This window comes from Octopus bimaculoides, chromosome 25 (assembly GCF_046866305.1).
Source record: "Octopus bimaculoides isolate indiv1 chromosome 25, ASM4686630v1, whole genome shotgun sequence".
Classification (NCBI taxonomy): Eukaryota; Metazoa; Mollusca; class Cephalopoda; order Octopoda; family Octopodidae; genus Octopus; species Octopus bimaculoides.
Genome location: NC_142952.1, coordinates 2,524,183 through 2,546,682, shown reverse-complemented (window position 1 = coordinate 2,546,682; position 22,500 = coordinate 2,524,183). Strand labels below are relative to the sequence as shown.

General features: G+C 34.3%; 3 protein-coding genes and 2 non-coding genes across 6 annotated transcripts in view; all 5 read left to right on the top strand.

The window, feature by feature from the left end:
* LOC106881434 (putative transporter slc-17.2) overlaps positions 1-1,362 on the top strand; it is a 1,911-nt gene extending 549 nt beyond the window's left edge. The window contains exon 1 of the mRNA XM_052976362.2: positions 1-1,362. This exon is cut by the window's left edge and continues 549 nt beyond it. Coding sequence (XP_052832322.1) covers positions 1-918 — 918 coding nt within the window. The 3' untranslated portion in view covers positions 919-1,362.
* Positions 1,363-2,651: 1,289 nt separating this feature from the next.
* On the top strand, positions 2,652-11,394 carry LOC106881437 (putative transporter slc-17.2). The gene is made up of 3 exons (XM_014931822.3): positions 2,652-2,955; positions 5,022-5,264; positions 8,426-11,394. The coding sequence occupies exon 3, from the start codon at positions 9,390-9,392 to the stop codon at positions 10,851-10,853; it is 1,464 nt and encodes a 487-aa protein (XP_014787308.2). The 5' UTR covers positions 2,652-2,955; positions 5,022-5,264; positions 8,426-9,389; the 3' UTR covers positions 10,854-11,394.
* Positions 5,261-7,814, top strand: LOC106881435 (putative transporter slc-17.2). Its single transcript, XR_016238330.1, has one exon. It is a non-coding gene; the product is annotated as a putative transporter slc-17.2 (transcript).
* Positions 11,395-11,559: 165 nt separating the features above from the next.
* On the top strand, positions 11,560-16,863 carry LOC106877529 (sialin). Of its 2 annotated transcripts, none has more exons than XR_016238338.1 (2): positions 11,560-11,990; positions 14,460-16,863. It is a non-coding gene; the product is annotated as a sialin (transcript). The 2 variants fall into 2 exon arrangements; XR_016238339.1 differs by lacking the exon at positions 11,560-11,990 and adding an exon at positions 12,554-12,627.
* A 4,683-nt stretch (positions 16,864-21,546) lies between these two features.
* Positions 21,547-22,500, top strand: part of LOC106877528 (putative transporter slc-17.2) — a 1,706-nt gene continuing 752 nt past the window's right edge. Inside the window, 1 exon segment of the mRNA XM_052976492.2 lies at positions 21,547-22,500. This exon segment is cut by the window's right edge and continues 452 nt beyond it. Within this exon segment, the coding sequence (XP_052832452.2) occupies positions 21,547-22,500 (954 nt within the window).

Genomic DNA, 22,500 nt, shown 5'->3' with positions numbered 1-22,500 from the left:
GCTGGACAAATTTTGGGAAGTATTTTAGGTCTTTCAATATTGGGTTTCCTTTGTATTTATGGATTTGATAACGGATGGGGTTCTATATTTTATATATTCGGTGGAATATCGTTGGTGTTTTGTTGTCTGTGGTTTTATGTGGTTTATGATAATCCAGATGTCCACCCAAGTATCAGCAAAGAAGAAAGGTCTTATTTAAACAGAACAATAACAAGTGAAAATGTGGTCAAAAAAGTGCCTTTGCAGAGATTGTTGTTTTCACCTGCAGTTTGGGCCATCAACTTCGGTTTGTTCGCTTATTGCTGGTCGGATTTATGTTTCCAGATACTGCTACCTCTATACATGAAAGAAGCCTTAAATGTGAATACAACATCTAACGGTTTAATGTCGTCTGCTCCTTCAGTTGGACAAATTATTGCTTTGCCCTTAGGTGGAAAATTTGCAGATATTTTACTTTCAAAGAAATATCTGTCAAAACGTTCTGTTCGTGTTTTATTTCAAACCTTTGCTATGGTTGTTTCAGCAAGTCTGCTGATTGCCATAGGATTCCTCAGATGTGACCAAACCATTCTAATAACTCTCCTTCTATTTCTCAGTGGTATAACAATATCATTTGTCAGTGGTGGTGTTCTCAACAACAGTGACATAGCTCCAAGTTACGCTGGTATTATATATGGAATCGCGAACACTTTTGCCTCAACGTCGGGCAGTATCAGTTCCTTAACTACAAAAGCTTTAACTCCAAACGGTACGCAAGAAGAATGGCAGATCGTGTTTGCCTTATGTGCCGCTATATGTGTATCTGGTGCGATATTATTTGCAATATTGGCAAGAACAGAGATCGAAGACTGGGCAACCTCTGAGAGATCTAGAGCATCCGTTTATCCCAGTGACACAAATACAAATAAAATAGTCTAACTAGTTTACATTTTTTTTCTTTGCTAGATTCTTCGTGACACTAATATTTTCCTGGTGTAATTCATTGCTATGCGTTCATATTTTCTTTGACATATACATATATACACTGATATGTATATATGGTTCAGATGTACTGAGACGGAGACAGATGAGGAAATAAGAAGCTGGTTTGATGCTTAGCAAAAATTGCAAAGTCTTGTTTGTTTATAATTTTTACTTATGCCCTTATTCTGTGCTTTATATAGTTATCTTTGTATTGTGATTAATTCATATCATATGTTGCAACGGGCCCAACTTTTTACTGTATAAAGCCTTTGACCCTCACCTGCTCTTTTTGTATCTATTTTGTTTATGTCTCATAATTGCAAATCACACCTGTTTATATATGTATACATCAAAGGGACCTTGTGGCAATAATAAAAGAAAATGTTGTTGTTGTTGTTGTTGTTGTTGTTGTTGTTGTTGTTGTTGTTGTTGTTGTTGTTGTTGTTGTTGTTTTCGTCATTATTCAGAGTTGAACAGCTCTTTATGTTTTGAGCAAAAATCCCGTCGACTAAACAAACACATTTCGTTTAAATTTCGAACTGTATGTCTAACTGAAAAAAACAATTAGTAGTAGTAGTAGTAGTAGTAAAAATTGATAATAATAATAATAATGAAGAAAAAGAAGAAGAAAGAAAGAAAGAAAGAAAGAAAGAAAGAAAGAAAGAAAGAAAGAAAGAAAGAAAGAAAGAAGGAAAGAAAGAAAGAAAGAAAGAAAGAAAGAAAGAAGGAAAGAAAGAAAGAAAGAAAGAAAGAAATAAAGAAAGAAAAAGAAAGAAAGAAAAATAAAGAACATGCATGATAATCGACATAGCATGCCTCGTCTCAACAAGATCAAAAAAAGAAGAAAAATAAAACAACTATGACGATTTGAAGTGAGAAATACGAAGGTTTTGGTCAATGAGGAGAGTAGACGTGATACCAACAGTAATTTGCACACTTGGAAGTATCAACACTCAACTACCAACATAGCTCAAAAAAAAGATTGGTGCAAGTGGGAATGTATTATCTTGAAGCAGGCATAAACGCACCAAACGATTAAGATAACTTCAATTTCGAGACTCGTACATTTCCGTTCAGTTCCGCTTCTTTGCATCATAACACCGACATAAAAGATCCGGTACTTTAAACATTCGATATATCTATAATTGTATTAAAACTATTAAAACTATTAAGTGAACTAAACAGATGCATTCAATAGACAAAAATGTTTAATTATGCATTCGAAGTCGTTCATTGCAAAACCCTTTTTTATTATTATTATTATTATAATGATTTATTTGTCTTATTTTGTCAGTAAATATTCTCGCCATATTCCGCTTCCTTCGTTATTCTGGCGTGTCACAATAAAAATAAACGTTATAATAAGCACTCATTCAAAATTCATAAATAAATACCTTTTAAGACCGTTTGCACTTTCTGTTTCTTTAAACTATCAGCATTATGATTTGTAAGTCATTTGAAGTCAGCTTTCTCACGTTCTGATTTCTCGTATTTTGCATCCTGGATGAATATAAAATTGAATATACACACACACACATATGGGTATGTTAATAAGTTGACACAAAAAAGTTCAAGTCAGGCAATTTGAGCGATTAATGTAAAGTAAAATTAATATAGCGATATGTTTTCATTAAAAATTAGTTCCGTTCGATGTTCCTATATAATCTTGAACCTATGCACAACCTCCCACACGAACAGTATATTGCCCTCCGTTTATGTCAATAGACATGAAAGATTCAACGCTAATATCTACATGAAGATTGTTTAAATCTTTTATGAAAGACCGTTAGCAATAAGAGCTTGTGCAAGTTGTATACCTCATTATACATCGGAAGTTTATATACCCTAACACCCGAAATACATTTACATGTCGAGAATTGGAACTAAATAATAGAATATCTTAAGATTCCGCCTTAACCCGGGTTAACAGCGAACACAGTCTTTATTGCAGAGCACGCACGGGATAACTATGAAGAAGTTAACAAAGAATCGGTAAGTGTAGAGAAACATATATACAGCTACTGATATATATATATATATATATATATATATATATATATATATATATATATATATATATATATATATATATATATATATAAGAGTTAAGGAATGGAATAGATAATATCCGGCCTACATGTTTCATAGCGAGCGAGCGGAAACCTCGGAAGTGGTAAATAACCAAGCATGCCAAGGATATTTTGATTAAATGAAGTTTACATTGTCGCAAGGCGACGCATGTCAACACACGGAGGGTTCGATCTTCACAGCGACTAATAGATGCGTCCGTGTGTTGACATGTACCTCCTTACGACAATGTAAACTTCATTTAATCAAGATGCCATTGGCCTGAAGAGTAGCCTGTAGTATACATCTCGCTTGGATTTTTACCACATCCGAGGTTCCACTCGCTATGAAATATATGTGGCCCGGATATCATCTGCTCCCTTCCTTAACTCTTGCATTTTATTCGCATACCTGGCAACACTGGCTGCCTACCGTGAAAGATAAAATTTTTTTTTTCAGCTTACCATGCTAAAATACGGGGGAAAATCCACATACACACGCACACACACGATCAATAAACCACTTTCTTCCTACACTTCAACTCTTGGGTCTTACATTGATATATATATATATATATATATGCACAGTTTTTCTCAAACCTATTTTTGTCATTCTCTCTCCATTTTTTTCCCTCTTATTCCTTTCTGTCGAAGAGCGTAGGCTCGAAACGTAAAAGACTTCTTCATTTTTCCCGAGCGTTAAGTTAAACTAATGCATCTGTTTGTCTTCGTCTGTTGTTTTCTGTCAAATTATATATATAGTTTTCGTGACGCACTGTCGTACAAATATATGCTTGAAATATATAAATGTTTTTTAATAACATTGCACGTTATTGAAAATTAAAGACACATATCAATGGCGTGCACTTTTTTCAGGTATTTTGCTTATTTTGGGGTTGGGACCCCTCACACAAGTCTTCGAAGACAATATGTTGTTAGCTGACTTCTCTATTTCATAGTGTTTGTGAGGATGTCAGTCACTCGCTCCTATTCACACACACACTTACACAATCACACACACCAAGGCATATCTCTCTCTCTCCCTCCCTCTCTCTCTCTCCCTCCCCCCCTCTCTCTATCTATCTCTCTCTCTCTCTCGCACCCACGTACAATTCCGTGAAATATTCACGCTTATTTACATGGCAAATATATTCAGTTTAACTACAGGTTGTATCATATGTACGGGATTTTCTTTTGTTTATGGGGGAAATGGAAAAATAAGAATGAATATTTATTTTATGAGTGCTGTGTATTAAATCTATAAAGTTGTGCATAAAGTATATAAAGTGTATATATAAAGTGCATTAAGTAATCAACGTATTCCAATTTCCCTTTTCAATGATTAGCAGATGAGCGACTATCTTTTCATACAGACAAAACACAGGTTACGCGTTCAGGTTTTTAAAAATAACCCAATAAGTTTACCATTAATTCTGTGAAATATTCGCGGGTCCCGCTAGTACTTAAATAATTAGTGAACAGAGACGAAGGTTTTTCATTGATGTTGTGCAGTAATACAGCTTTAAGGTTAGCTGTACTAGAATCAATGAACAGTGTTCATTCGTTTGGATCTTAGCGAAAGCCAATCCATTCCATCAGGCCACTAATATAGTGGGCAAACAAAAATTACTTTAACCTTAAAAAGCAAGTTTCATATTATTAGCGTTAAGCCGATTAAAACCAAAATCTGGGAGTTATAGGAAATTTTACAACGTGATTTATATTCTATATAAAATCTAGATATGACAGAAAAAATCTAGTCTTAGATTTGAAGTCAGCAAACCGAAATTAGCTAGGTCTTCTGTAATAAAATCTTTGTTGCCTAGTGCTATCAAAAATTATTAGGTATATAACATCGCTAGATGCATGATATTATCAGTTATTTGATATTATCAGGTGTACATAATATCCTCAAGTGTATAAATTATCAATGATATTATTAATTTCAGAACGCATAAAATTTATTTCAATGATTTACTATTGATTTCTTAGATTTCAGAGATGCACCACAGTCGATAAATTTTTGCCTGAACCAAGAATATAAAGAGTTGTAAAGAAATACTCAAAGAACTTTATTTCACAACTCTACCAATTCTGTCTACTGTCATTTGTCATTGAACTACCATTGCCTCAAGATGGATCTTCAGTTTCAACCAGATTTTATATACAAGGATTGAATTACATGGGAACGACTCATCCTGAAATGGAAACTACATTGTAAACGCCTCTATACAGGTACATTAAACTAATATAAAATATAATTAAGCAGGTCAAAGAATGCAAATCCTTTTGCAAACGGAGCATTCTATATCGCAACTACACTGGGATTTTACAGAGAATGTTATTAAACAAATCAAAGAGCCAAGTGGGATTGAACATACACCTTCCAATAACTAATCGGTTACTACAGATCTTTCAACGGTTTCTCACGTGTGACCTCTCTTACTTACAGAACACGGCAACGTCTGAAATAACACCTGTCCCGAACATGACAATAGTAAAATAACCTTAGAACTTGCGGTCTCGGTGTCTTACTGTCACAATTCTACACTTTTAACTGTTATTTTGTTTTATCGTATTCTGGCTGTGATGTAATATTTTCTATTTCTAAGTAAAGGAGAAGCAAAATAAGTTACTAAATTAACCATAACTGCCATATGGTTATCTTTCCAATAATCGATAAACGCTTTGCATGTTTATCAATAATAATTATACCAAAATCTTGTGAATTATTACTGTACTACGACATCTTAACCATAATTTTGAATGAGCATATTTTCATCCCATGAAAAAAATACTATTTAAAGACAAAATAAGCATTTTTAATATAATGAAATCAATCATGGCAAACAAATCGAAGGAATAATTTGTTAAACTGCAGTAACTGTCTGTTAGTGTTTGTTTGAATATTTACAATTTACATCACTCACTTTTTAATATACTCTTAAGTTTCAGGCTTACGATATATACATTGAGAGATTCAGTCGGAAGGACATAATAATGTCGAAATTTAAGAGTTGATCTAAGCATGGCTTTTGTATGCATGTTGAAAACACCCAATCGTACAACTGAGGAAGTTAACATTACTTCAAATAACCAACATTGTTCTGGTTTAAATAGTCATTCAGTTATTCGAAATTCTGAAGGAGAATTCGAATGGAGCGACACCTTACAAGCAAACATATTAGCTGGGTACTACTATGGCTATCTAGCAACTGCTTCTTTGGGTGGTTTATTGGCAGACAAATATGGTGGTAAACGAGTTCTTGGTGGTTCATTTCTCTCTGCATCCATTCTGACCATTCTTCAACCAAGTTTATCGCGAACTAGTGGGTACTATATGCTTGTTCTAAGAATATTAACAGGTATAGCATCAGGAGTTGTTCCCCCAGCAATACACTCCTCATTTGCACGTTGGTTCCCTCCACAAGAAATTAGTTTATCGATTGGGTTTACATTTGCTAGTCAAATTCTAGGCACTGTTGTAGGTCTTTCAACGTCAGGTTACCTCTGTGTTTATGGATTTGATAACGGATGGGGTTCTATATTTTATGTATTTGGTGGGATATCGTTATTGTTTAGTTGTGTGTGGTTTTATGTTGTTTATGATAATCCAGACGTCCATCCCACTATCAGCGAAGAAGAACGTGCTTCCTTGAAGAGAACTGTAATAAGTAAAAGACTAGTTTAAAAAATACCTTGGAAACGACTGCTTTCTTCCCCTGCTATTTGGGCCATCATCTTCGGTTTGTTCGCTTATTCCTGGACGTTCATAATTTTCGAAACATTGCTCCCTCTATATATGAAAGAAGCCTTAAAGGTCAATTCAGCCTCCAGCGGTTTCATGTCGTCTGCTCCTTCGGTTGGACAAATTATTTCTATGCCATTATGTGGAAAATGTGCAAATATTTTACGTTCGAAGAAATATCTGTCAACTCGTTCTGTACGAGTTTCATTCCAAACATTTTCTCTTGTTACTTCAGCATGTCTGTTGATTGCCATAGGATTCCTCAGATGTTACCAAACCATTCAAATAACTCTCCTTTTATTTCTCAGTGGTATAACTTTATCATTTTCCAGTGGTGGTGTTCTCGTCAACAACAATGACATTGCTCCAAGTTATGCTGGTGTTGTATTTGGAATTGCTAACACGTTTGCCGTAATGTCTAGAAGTTTTAGTTCCTTGTCTACAAAAGCTTTAACCCTCAATGGTACACAAGAAGAATGGCAGTTTGCATTAGTCTCGTGTGCCGGTATATGTGTGTTTGGCGCAATATTGTATGTAATATTGGCAAGAGGAGAAATCCAAGAATGAGCAGCTTCTGAAGGATGTAGCTCATCGGATCATCCAAACGAGACAAATAACAGCACAACAGTATAAGCTGTCCACTTTTCTGTTATGTCTACATTAGTTTTTTACGTCATTATTTTCATCTCAAAATTCACTGAAAGGGTCTTAATATTTTCCTTAATATATAGGTGCGTGTATATGTTGGCTTCACAAGCTTGTCTTGGGCTGATTTTAATAGAGTTCTTCATTTTGGAATACTGTTTTTAGGAGGTGGACAACATTCTCAGCTATCCTAAACGTCTCGAGCCATTCTAGGATCTATGAGTGTGGCACACTATCATGCCTTTTGGTAATCAATCCATGCCGTTGCTATGTTTTTCTTCCTACGTTTGAGCAATAATTATCTTCTGTTACATATGTTGAATGTATTACATATTTGTATATGTGTGTTATGGAATAAAAGTTTTCGTTTATTGAAACGATCCGATCATCAATTTGAATTTCTCTTTTCCTCATTTGAATCATTATTGTTGTTTATTATTGTTGTTGTTGTTATACATTGTGTGAAGCATATAATATGTCTATTGGATTATAACATGAATTTGCAAAGTGCTCCCCTTTTCTAATCAGCTGGAGTTTAATCAATGCTAATTTAATTAGCTGAATAGTATGCGAGCTAAGTACCTACATGAAGTGCTGGCGAGATGATAGCCTCGTCTACAAGCAAAGCCGTTGCTAGAAAGAATCATTGAAATGAGTCATTGACAATGCCATGTGAGTCCCTTATACGACATTTGATCCCCGCCAAAGCGTTGCACAAGGCCCGAAATTTTGGGGGAGGAGGCTAGTCGATTAGATCGACCCCAGTACGCCACTGGTACTTAATTTATCGACCCCGAAAGGATGAAAGGCAAAGTCGACCTCGGTAGAATTTGAACTCAGAACGTAAAGACCTTCAGTTGTATAATACTGACAAATATATAACATTATCAGGTCGATATATAATCATTAGGTGTATGAATTATCAATAATATTGTTAATGTTATCAAGAAAAGAAAATATAATATTGATCTCAATGATTTATTATTGATTTCTTACATTTCAGTTAATGTACTACAATCGATTGGTTCTTGCCAGAATTAAGAAGATAAAGAGGCGTATAGAAATATTCGAAGAACTTTGTTTCTCAACTTCACCAATTCTTTCCACCGACATTTCTCACTGAACTAATATTCCTTAAAGCTGAAATTTCATGGTACGACTCAACATGAGAAAGGAACTGCAATGTAAGCTCCACCATACATATCCAGGATTAATATAAAATTTAATTAAACATATCAACAAACACAAACCACATTGCAGACCCATCATTCTAAGACTTTTCTACCATTCTATATCGCAGCTACACCAAGATTTTAGAAAGAATATTATTAAAGAAAGGGGCCAACTGGAATTGAACACCCGTCTTTGAATAACCAGTCGGTTACCTCAATCCTTTCAACAGATTCTTATGCATGTGCGAGGTCCTTATACATTCAGTTTACACAGAAAGAATTGAAAGTGGCGGCATTAATTCCTGTCCCAACAGAATCTCTGAATTGGTATTCTCTCTAACTTACTGTCACAATTCTCTCCCTTCACAGTTACTTTATTTTTTGATTACACTCTTATCTTCACTGATGCATTTTTCTTTTATTCGTAAGCAAAGGACAGACTAAATATGTTACCAAACGATCATAACTGATGCTTATCAATACAATGACTGCATTGATAAAACTGTATCAGTTACAGTGACTGGTAAATAGCATTCATGTTTATCGATAGTAAAGTGTACCAATATACTGTGAGATGTAACTGCACTAAATCTGTAAAAACAGCTTTTATGTGATGAAATCGTCTTAAACAAATCAAAAAAATTAACAAAGCAATGGAATAAGTTCTCAAACTGTAATTATTATCTTCTAGTCTTCGTTTACACTTTTACAATTTACACCACTCACAGTTTGATATACTTTCAAACAATTAACTTCCAGCAAAATATTGTGAGAATTAATAGAAAGGGCATAATAATGTCGAAATTTACTCGTTGTATAAAGTGTTATTCTTCATGTCGATGGAGATTATGTTATGCCTGTACAGTTGCTTTTCTTCTGATGCAAACATTAAGAGTTGATTTAAGTATGGCATTTGTTTGTATGTTGAAAACTCCCAATCGTACAACTGAGGAAATTAAGTTTACTACAGTGAACCAGCAGTGTTCCGGTTTAGATAATCACTCACTAAACCAAAATTATGAAGGGGAATTAGAATGGAGCAGTACTCTACAATCAAACATATTGGCTGGATACTTCTACGGATATATAGCAACTAATATTTTGGGTGGAATTTTGGCAGACAAATATGGTGGGAAAAGAGTTCTAGGAGGTTCGCTTTTATCAGCATCGATTTTGACCATTCTTCACCCAAGTTTATCTCGAATTAGTGGTTACTTTACTCTTATTCTAAGAATATTAACGGGTGCAGTATCAGGACCGTTGTCTCCTGCGATTTACTCTTTATTTGGACGTTGGATCCCTCCAGATGAGATAAGTTTATTTGTTGCGATTACATATGCTGGTCAAATTCTTGGGAGTGTTGTAGGCCTTTCAATATCTGGTTACCTTTGTGTTTATAGATTTGACAATGGATGGGGTTCTATATTTTATGTATTTGGTGGATCATCGTTAGTATTTAGCACTGTATGGTTTTATGTGGCTTATGATAATCCAGATGCCCATCCCGCTATCAGTGAAGAAGAAAGTTCTCACTTAAAGAGAACTGTAATAAGTGAAAAGGTAGTTCAAAAAGTACCATGGAAACGGCTGTTGCTTTCACCTGCTGTCTGGGCAATCAACTTCGGTTTCTTCGCTTATTCCTGGACGGATTTATGTTTCCAGATGTTGCTGCCTCTATATATGAAGGAAACTTTAAAAGTTAAAGCAGCATCCAACGGTTTAATGTCGTCTGCTCCTTCGATTGGACAAATCATTGCTCTGCCGTTGTGTGGAAGATTTGCAGATTTTATACGTTCAAAGAAATACGTGTCAACTCATTCAGTTCGAGTTTTATTCCAGACCTTTTCTTTGGTTACATCAGCTTGTCTGCTGATAAGCGTAGGCTTTCTGACATGTGATCTAACCGTTCTGATAACTATCCTCTTGTTTCTCAGTGGTATAACTCTATCATTTTCTAGTGGTGGTGTCATCGTCAACAATATTGACTTCGCTCCAAGTTATGCTGGTGTTATATATGGAATTGCTAACACCTTTTGCTCAATGGCTGGTAGTATTAGTTCCTTATCTACAAAAGCTTTGACCCCAAACGGTACACAAGAAGAATGGCAGATCGTGTTTGCTCTGTGTGCTTCTATATGTTTATGTGGTGCAATACTATTTGCAATCTTAGTGAGAACAGAAATCCAAGACTGGGAAAGGTCTGAAGGATCCAGAGCAGCTGTTACTCCCAGAGAAATGAATAGAATTACAACAGTTTAACTAATGTAATACATAGATATATATGTGTGTGTGTGTGTGTGTGTGTGTGTGTGTGTGTGTGTGTGTGTGTGTGTGTGTGAGTGTGTGTGTGTGTGTGTGTGTGTGTGTGCGTGTGTGTGTGTGTTGAGGATTTTCTGTAATAACATTATCTTCTTGTAGTACATAGGTGAGAGTTTATTTTTTATCGGTATTTTCAGTACATGTCAAGCGGTTTTTTTTGGGGGGGGGGGGGGTCTCTTTTAAGGGCCTAAATTACCTTCCTTCAAGCCCGGCAAAAATACTCATTTTTTATCCTCCCCAAGTTTATCATTTTTATAGCAGATTAATCGACATTGGAGCGAGTATGTTTACATTCTAAATCCGATGCATTGGACCACACTGCCTGCAACACCAAGGCCGAGCTGGTGACCAAGATCAATAATGTATTTGAAGATCTTCCTAGAGACACAATGAGGAACGCATACACCATGTTCCGGAGCTCTGTTGAGGCTGTTACGAAAGCTAATAAAGGCTAACTTTTAATAAAATGTTATTTCTCAGCCATTATCTAGTTGATATTTTTTATATTTTTTAAATTACTGTTATTTTTGGATTGGATATTGTATTTTCTTGTCCTTTATGCAAAGCGTCAAATTTAATCTGAACACCGTATATGCGCATGTGCAAGTCAGTATACATAATGCCTTATCTAATTAGGTATTTTTATGATTTAGGCTGAATGAAAATAATGTAACAGACGACTGATTCCCCAGTATAATTATATGTATAATTTATTCCTTTACATGTGTTCACAAAGAATATTCTTAGTTTTCAAGTAACTTTAGGATCATATATTTCTTGACACTGTAGATTTATTACATATACACAATATAATTGAAGAAGACAGCGTTTCATAATTTTTGACGAAGTCTACCACAAACTTGGTATTCCAAGGATTACTGAACGGCAGCAATTAAATCGTGTGCAATTATGTCGCCAGAGGATTCACATGACATGAAGGCAGTCATGGCAGAGTGAAAGGAACGAAATATAGGAGAGAATTTGTTCAGATTCCGTTGCAGGCTGACATAAGAGCGACTACCTGTTTTATTGTGTATGAGGAGCTAGGACAGACATGAGGAAGATGACAAAGAAACGGTAAGTAAAAAAAGAGGAACAAACCCACACGCACACAAGCTCACGCACACTGAAACACAGACGATATGTGTGTGTATATATATATATATATATATATATATATATATATGGTGAGAGGGATAACTTCCCTTGGCAAACAGGACACAGTCGTGTGTCGGTAAGCCAGCTGGAGGAGATGTCCTCCTGGGGCTAAAAGCAACAGTAACATCCACCCCTAGGGGTCAGCCACACTTAAGTGGCAATATACTACACTTTATATATATATATATATATATATATATATATATATATATATATATATATATATATATATATATATATATATATATATATATATATATATATATACATATATATACATATATGTATATATATAACTGTATATATATCCATATATGTATACATATATAAATAATATATATATATATATATATATTTATATGTATACACAAACATACACTCACAGACATATTAACATATTCATACATACATATATATATATATATATATATATATATATATATATATATATATATATACTTAATAATAGTTTCCAGTGATAACAATTATCCCTTCGAGTATATCAGCCAGAAAAATTCGCGATGTACCAAGTGCGTGATAGGGGAACCGCTATATGGTGAGGGATTACTCTATAATGTATTTATTCTCAAGATATTATAACGTAAATTTATACGCTTGTAATATATTTCATATTTGATGCTTCATTATACAAAGTTGTTTTTCTTCTTGTTTTCGTTTGTTTTTATTGCCGTTTAGCGTTATGTAATCCGTACAACGCCTGGCCGGCGACCGACTTCGTTCGAACTATGATCACCCCTTGTTCGATAATATTCAATGTATCTATTGCATTTGGTGTAACTAGCACTTAATGATCCGGTAAGACAAAATACGATTTTTAAAAAAAGGCATTTAACTTGCTTATCAACATCATAGCAGAGTAACCTCCAAATACCTTAGGATAAAAAATCTGATATCACCAATAACACATTACCAATCTAATAGATTTTGCACACTTCTAACTCGTTTTACAGATGAATGAGAAGAGTTCGGAGGAAAACATAAATATTGACGCTGTAAAGACGACACTTATTCACATTTACTGAATCTTTATTATTTTCCCATGTTTACCCCTACCTGATACGTGGCCGATGATAACCGATGTTATGACTGCCTCTATCATTTAGTAGTAAATATCTTCATTTCAATCCGTTGAAAATGTATAATTCACTAATTGAGCAAATTACTTAGGACTTCAATGGTAATCGTCACTAATATATTTACACGAGTTTTCTAAATGCATTCGGTTCTCTTCATTAAAATTCTTTCGTTCCATAAACGCAGAACAGACCATTAATACAGCGTGTTTGAGTAGCTATATATGAATTGTGTATCATATATTTTAATTACTGTTATGATAACAGCATTATGTCTCTGTAGGGTGTGTGAGAGATAGAGATAGAGAGAGAGATAGAGAAAGAGAATCTATATACGAATTAATTACACATATATCTGTTAAACTTATGATTTAGTAGTTAGTTTTGCTGTAACGTTACACGCTATATGTGTGTGTGTGTGTGTGTGTGTGTGTGTTTGTGTGTGTATATATATATATATATATATATATATATATATATATATATATATATATATATATATATATATGTATATATACATACATATACATATACATATATATATATATATATATATATATATATATATATATATATATATATATATATATATATATATATATATAAAATAACATAAATAATATATAAATATATGCATATATCCATACATATATGTACATATATACCTACATCTATATGGTATACATACATGTATATATGGGTAGAGGACATCACAAAAAGCGTTAAACACAATGAGAAACGAAATCACAAAGACGAAGACAGAAAACGAAATTTTTTTTTTCAAACAACGAGAAATAAACAAACAGAGAAACGAGACATGCAACATAAAGAATATTTCCCTTCTTCAGTTGTCCCTGTTCCATCTACTCCGCGTTTCGAAGGCAAGAAAGCAAAATTGGAAGGTACCGCTAGAGTGAAAATATATAGGGAAGAGGATTTGAAAATGCAGAGGTCTTTTAAAGATGTTTATTGACTTGACCGGTTTCACTTATTTTTTTTTAATATTTTCGAAAGTAAAATGTAAGGCTTTGTATAGCCTTTGTGGTGTTAAAAAATGGTTAACATAGATGTATTAAAATACAGTGATAGAGTATTTGACAATGATCATAAAATGTTAAGAGGTAGAATCTTTGACAATGATAAAAAAATGTTTAGAGAGGCTTTTTGTTTAAACAGTTTACATAAAAGTGTTCAAAATAAGTAGTAAAATAAATTCATAATATTTTCTATGTTATCAATTTTAGAAAACATGATATTGGTCTCAATGATTTATTATTGATTTCTTACATTTCAGTGAATGCACCACAATCGATTAATTCTTCCCTGAACGAAGAACATAACGAAACGGAAAGATGCATTCAAAAACCTTTATTTCGCAACTTCACCGATTCTCTCCACCGACATTTGTCAGTGAACAAATACTTCCTGAAATCGGATCATCGGTTTTGGCCACATTTTAAATGCACCAAATGGAATGATTTAACGCGAAATAGAAACTATATTCTAAATACCACCACACTGGTACATTGAACTGATATAAATTATAATTAAACAATCAATACAAATCATATTGCAGACACAGCTTTCAAGGAATTTACTACCATTCTGCATCGTAGCTTCAGTGAAATTTTATGCAACAAAATATTCTTCTACACATCAAAGAACCGAGTGGAAATGAAAACACATCTATCAATAACCTATCGGTGATCACATTTCTTCAACTGTTTCTTTATTTATATCTACAGTAGACAAAGAATTGAAAGTAGTGGGGTTAATTCCTGCCCCAAACTTTACAAAATATAACAAAATTCCAGAATCTGTGTTCTTTGTAATTTGTCACCATTCTGCAAATTCACAGTTATTGATTCCTATTTCCAAGGAAAGCAAGAAAGTAATAACTAACAAAAAAAGCGATCACTTCTAAAGATGATCAATTCTTGCCTTTGTAGTGATTGATTAATGACATTCGGATATATCGATAAGAAATTGCTGTTCCACACCTTTACCAAATAAAAGAAATAAATTGTTAAACGGAGACCACTGTCGGCCTCTAATTTTCCTTTAAACATTTTGGACTTACAATGCACATGGACTAATATACCTTCGGACACCAAACATCAAGCACAACTTTATGAAGAAACAGTAAAAAGAAACGCAATAATGTCGAAATTTACCAACGAACTGAAGCGTTATTATTCGTGTCGATGGAGATTATGCTATGCTTGTGGTATGGCTTTTCTTCTGCTTCAAACTTTAAGAGTTGATCTAAGTATGGCTTTTGTATGCATGTTGAAAACACCCAATCGTACAACTGAGGAAGTTAACAATACTACAAACGATCAACATTGTTCAGGTTTAGAGAATCATTCAACGAACCAAACGTTTGAAGGAGAGTTTGAATGGAGCAACTCACTACAATCCAATATGTTGGCTGGGTACTTCTATGGGTATATGGTGACTGTTTTGGGCGGCATATTGGCAGATAAATATGGTGGGAAAAGAGTTCTGGGAGCTTCACTTCTCTCAGCATCCATTCTGGCCATTCTTCACCCAAGTTTATCTCGGATTAGTGGATACATTACGCTTGTTCTAAGGATATTGACAGGAGCAGTATCGGGGCTGTTGCCTCCAGCAATTCAGTCCTTATTTGGACGTTGGGGACCTCCACAAGAGATAGGTATATTGATAGGGTTTTCATTTGCAGGTCAACTCCTTGGAAGTATTGTAGGTCTTTCAATATCAGGTTACCTCTGTGTTTATGGATTTGATAACGGATGGGGTTCCATATTCTATGTATTTGGTGGAATATCATTCATGTTTAGTTGTGTGTGGTTTTATGTTGTTTATGATAATCCAGACGTCCACCCCACTATTAGTGAAGAAGAACGTTCGTACTTAAAAAAGACAATAAAATGTGAAAATGCAGTTAAAAATGTACCGTGGAAACGGCTATTCTTATCACCGGCTGTCTGGGCAATAAACTTTGGTTTGTTTGCATATTCCTGGACGAATATATCTTTCATGGTGTTGCTGCCTTTATATATGAAAGAAGCCTTAAACGTTGATACAACGTCCAACGGTTTAATGTCGTCTGCTCCTTCAGTTGGACAAATCATTGCTTTTCCGTTATGTGGAAGATTTGCAGATTTTTTACGTTCAAAAAAATATCTCTCAACGCGTTCTGTTCGAATTTTATTCCAGACTTTTTCCATGGTGGCTTCAGCAAGTTTATTGATTGTCATAGGATTTCTCAGATGTGACAAAACCGTTGTAATAACTCTGCTTTTGTTTCTCAGTGGAATAACTCTATCCTTTTCCAGTGGTGGTGTTATTGTCAACAATAATGACATCGCTCCAAGTTATGCTGGTATTGTATTTGGAATTGCAAACACTTTTGTCTCAACGGCAGGTTGCCTTAGTTCCATGGCTGCAAAAGCTCTCACCCCAAACGGTACGCAAGAAGAATGGCAGATCGTGTTTGCCTTGTGTGCTGCTATATGTGTATCTGGTGCGATATTATTTGCAATATTGGTAAAAACAGAGGTCCAAGACTGGGCAAACTGGAGGAGATCTAGCTCCTCTGTTCATCCCAGCGACACAGCTATTAGTAAAATAGCTTAACTACGTCACTGAATATTTTTGTCATATTGCAAATGGCATCAATATTGTCATGTAGTAGTCCATAGGTATGTGTTATAAGTACCTAAGTATTTATATCAATATCAATATATATATATATATATATATATATATATATATATATATATATATATATATATATATATATATATACTCTTTTACTTGTTTCAGTCATTTGACTGTGGCCATGCTGGAGCACCACCTATAGTCGAGCAAATCGACCTCAGGACTTATTCTTTGTAAACCTAGTACTTATTCTATCGGTCTCTTTTGATGAACCGCTAAGTTACGGGGACGTAAACACACCACCATCGGTTGTCAAGCGATGTTGGGGGGGGGGACAAACACAGACACACAAACACACATACATATATATATATATATATATATATATATATATATATATATATATATATATATACATATACATATATACGACGGGCTTCTTTCAGTTTCCGTCTACCAAATTCAGTCACAAGGCTTTGGTCGGCCCGAGGCTATAGTAGAAGACACTTACCCAAGGTGCTACGCAGGGGGACTGAACCTGGAACCATGTGGTTGGTAAGCAAGCTACTTACCACACTGCCATATATATATATATATATATATATATATATATATATATATATATATATATATATATATATATATATATATATATATATATATATATATATATATATATATATATATATATATATATATATATATATATATATATATATATATATATATATATATATATATATATATATATATATATATATATATATGGGGGCAGCCATGAAGCGAGAGTGCGCTCAAATACCGAAACAGAATGTTTCTTGATGTTTGCAAATCCACTGGTTTGCGTTATGAACAGACTCGACCAGGATGTTCAACCGTTTGGAAACAGTCGTTCATAAAATCATTTAAATTCTGTCTGTAGATTCTTTTAAATTTTGAACATAAAATGCATTTTGATAAACACGAATCACATTATCCTTCGTTATGTGTACACATTTTTAGACGCTCTTTATATATATATATATATATATATATATATATATATATATATATATATATATATGGATGTGTGTATATGATTATGTGCTAGAAAGTATACATAATGCCTTATCTAATTAGATATACTTATCAATTGGGGCAAATGAAAGTTATGTATCCAATGGGAGCCGTCGTAGTATTATGTTGCATAAAAATCATTCATGTACACGAATTTGCTCACTCAGATAGTCACAGTGTGAATACCTTTTACATCTTAAGTCAATGTCAAAGACTTATTTGATAAGCACGCATAGGCGCAGGAGTGACTGTGTGGTAAGTAGCTTGCTGGAGAGTATGTCCAATTGCTTATGCTGAGTCTGTCTCACAAATATTAAATAACTTTTTTGCTCTTTGGAGAAATGAGATTTGTTGGTCAGGTTTTATCGAAGACATGATTGTTGATGAGAAAGGAGTTTCTTGGTTTCTCAGAGTCATGGAAGTTGATGGTGGCTACTTTAAACTGTTATCTTCCAGCCATAACCTTGGTGATATTTTTTTTTTTACTTTTAAAATGCTCCTATCGACGGATAGGATTTTCTTTTCTTTTTAGACAAACCGTCAGTTTTAGCCCAGACACCCTTTATGCGTATATGCTAATCAGTACATATAATACCTTATCTAATTAGGTTCGTCCATGATTTGGGGTAGATGAACGTTATGAAAGAGATATTGTCCCAATATTAAGATAAAAATAAATTATTCCTTAACACGCATTCACAAACTTCTGCAATCATAGTGTAAATACGTCTTAATTTTCAAGTCAATGTAAATGACTTTAACCTTAAAAGATCATTCCTTACTGTCTTATTTCAATCATATTTGAGTATTTGATGCACTGAATATAATTGAAAGCAGCATTATCAAAGGTGGATTGAGGTCTACCCCAGACTTGGTGTTTTAAAGATGACCGAGCAACAACAGTTAACATTTGTGCAATTGCGTCACTTGCAGAATTCACGTGACATCAAGACATTCATGGGAAAGTGGAAGGTATTAAATGAAGAAGAGGATAAGTTCAGATTCTGTTGTGGCCTGAGATAAGAGCGATCACCTGTTTTTATTGCATATGAGGAGCCATGATAGCCATGAGGAAGATGACAAAGAAACGGTATGTAAAGAAAAGAGAAGCAAACTCACACGCACACGCGCGCGCATGTGTGTGCATGCATACATAACATATACATTTATGTATACATACATACATACACTGACACACACACACACACACACACACACACACACATATATACATATACATATATATATATATTGTTGTATTTCGGCATGGTCATTTTTTTCTTTTGACAAATAAATACACGCACTGTATATTTTACTTCGCTCGTTTATTACCGTTCTTATTTTATTATTTTAACTCATGTCCATTGTTGTCCGGAAATCTTTCGTCACACATCTGTGACCTCTTCAATGACAATTTTCGTTTTCGTGTGTGTTCTTGCTCCACTCACTCCATTCTGTTCCATTGTGTTTTCTTATGTGCGCATGCGTTTGTGACCTTGTGTGTATGTGTATGTGTGTGTGTGTGTGTGTGTGCGTGTGTGCATGCGTGTGTTTGTGTGTATGTGTCTGTGTATGTTTGTATGTGTGTCATAGCATATAGCAGCAGTGTGGCCTTCCCCTCTATATGATCTGACAAGCATGTGTGCAATACACCAAGCTGTAGGCCATGTACCCTTGGCATATATATACATATATATGTACATGTATGTATGTGTGTGTGTGTGTGTGTGTCTGTATGTCTGTGTTTTTCTGTATGTGTAATAATGCCAGGACTAAAAGCAATGATGAAGGAAGGAAAGCGTGGAATATGAAATGAAAAAGAAGAAATGCAAGAGAGAATCGAAAAGTAGGAAGAAAATGTAGAAAAACGTGAATAGTTGAGAAAGAAAAAAAATATATCGTTTCGATTTAAACTATTGCCGTATATTTCAGCTGTAATCGTTAATTCGAAAACTTAATTGCCACAGACAATTAATTAATTATTAATACAGAGAAAATTAATCAATAGAATGATGTCATTAATATAGGTCGAATATATTATGTAGGAAAAGAACGATGATTTACAGCGTAAGCACAAATATTCGTATGCACACGTATTTCTATGTGTGTGCGTGTATTTATATATATGTGTGTGTGTGTGTGTGTGTGTGTGTGTATTCATATATGTACACATATACATACATGAACACAATGCTTTAAATGGATGTACATGCAAAGTGCATATGTGTGTGCATGTGTGCGTGTGTGCGTGTGTGCGTGCAAGCGTGAGTGTGTGTGTGTGTACGCACTTACTCAACCAGACTTATGCGCACGCACACATGTATTTGAGTAGATAGATGTGAAGTTTTTTTTTATTATTTCAGACATCTGAACACGCTTTATTTCTTCACTTCTCTGGTCATCCAAAATAAATATGGGTACAGGACATCACAAAAAACGTTAAACACAATGAGAAACGAAATCACGAAGACGAAGACAGAAAACAAACTTTTTTTCGAACAACGAAAAATAAACAAACAGAGAAACGATACATGCAACATAAAGAATATTTCCCTTCTTCAGTTGTCCCTGTTCCATCTACTCAGCGTTTCGAAGGCAAGAAAGCAAAATTGGAAGGTACCGCTAGAGTGAAAATATATAGGGAAGAGGATTTGAAAATGCAGAGGTCTTTTAAAGATGTTTATTGACTTGACCGGTTTCACTTATTTTTTTTTAATATTTTCGAAAGTAAAATGTAAGGCTTTGTATAGCCTTTGTGGTGTTAAAAAATGGTTAACATAGATGTATTAAAATACAGTGATAGAGTATTTGACAATGATCATAAAATGTTAAGAGGTAGAATCTTTGACAATGATAAAAAAAATGTTTAGAGAGGCTTTTTGTTTAAACAGTTTACATAAAAGTGTTCAAAATAAGTAGTAAAATAAATTCATAATATTTTCTATGTTATCAATTTTAGAAAACATGATATTGGTCTCAATGATTTATTATTGATTTCTTACATTTCAGTGAATGCACCACAATCGATTAATTCTTCCCTGAACGAAGAACGTGAAGAAACGTTAAGAAATATTCAAAAAACTTTATTTCGCAACTTCACCGATTCTCTCCACCGACATTTGTCAGTGAATAATTACTTCCTGAAATTGGATCATCGGTTTTTGCCACATTTTGAATACAACAAACGGAATGATTCGACATGGAATAGAAACTATATTCTAAATACCACCACACTGGTACATTGAACTGATATAAATTATAATTAAACAAGCAATACAAACCATATTGCAGACACAGCTTTCAAGGAATTTCCTACCATTCTGCATCGTAGCTTCAGTGAAATTTTATGCAACAAAATATTCTTCTACACGTCAAAGAACCGATCGGCAACCTCAGTCCTTTCAGCGGTTTCTTATGTGAGGTATCATAATTACTGTCGACAGAAAGACCTGGAAATTGTGCTGTTAATTTCTGTGCCACACTTTACAGAATTTAAAAATAATTCCAGAATCTGTTTTCTTTCTAACTTATTGACAGAACTCTGCACATTCACATTTGTTTTTTTATTCCTATTTCAAAGCAAAGCAAGAACGAAATAACTTACGAAAGGATTATAACTGACGATGAGACACTAAACGTCAAGCAAAAACTTATGAAAAAACAGTAGAAAGAACGCAATAATGTCGAAGTTTACCAATAAAATTAAGCGTTATTATTCGTGTCGGTGGAGATTATGTTATGCCTGTAGTATGGCTTTTCTTCTAATACAAACTTTAAGAGTTGATCTAGGTATGGCTTTTGTATGCATGTTGAAAACACCCAATCGTACAACTGAGGAAGTCAACAATACTACAAGCAACCAACTTTGTTCGGGTTTGGAAAATCATTCAATCGCACAAACTTTTGAAGGTGAGTTTGAATGGAGCAACACACTACAATCACATATGTTGGCTGGGTTCTTCTATGGGTATACGGTGGCTGGTTTTGGCGGTGTGTTGGCGGATAAATATGGTGGGAAAAGAGTTCTGGGAGCTTCACTTCTCTCAGCATCAATTTTGACCATTCTTCACCCAAGTTTATCTCGGATTAGTGGTTACATTACGCTTGTTCTAAGGATATTGACAGGAGCAGTATCGGGGCTGTTGCCTCCAGCAATTCAGTCCTTATTTGGACGTTGGGGACCTCCACAAGAGATAAGTTTATCGATAGGATTTGTATATGCTGGTCAAATTCTGGGTAATATTGTAGGTCTTTCAACAGGAGGTTACCTTTGTGTTTATGGATTTGATAATGGATGGGGTTCTATATTTTATGTATTTGGTGGATTAACGTTATTGTTTTGTTGTGTGTGGTTTTATGTTGTTCACGATAATCCTGAAGTCCATCCCACTATCAGCGAAGAAGAACGTTCCTACTTAAACAAAACTATAAAATGTCAAAATGTCGTTAGAAGAGTACCATGGAAACAGTTGATGTTATCACCAGCTGTCTGGGCAATCAATTTTGGTATGTTTGCTTATGCCTGGACGAATGTATCTTTCCAGACATTGCTTCCTCTATATATGAAAGAAACCTTAAACGTTAATACAACAATCAACGGTTTAATGTCGTCTGCTCCTTCAGTTGGACAAATC

Coding starts and splice junctions, on each gene's coding strand:
- LOC106881437 (XM_014931822.3), top strand. CDS start 9,390: ATGTCGAAATTTACTCGTTGTATAAAGTGTTATTCTTCATGTCGATGG.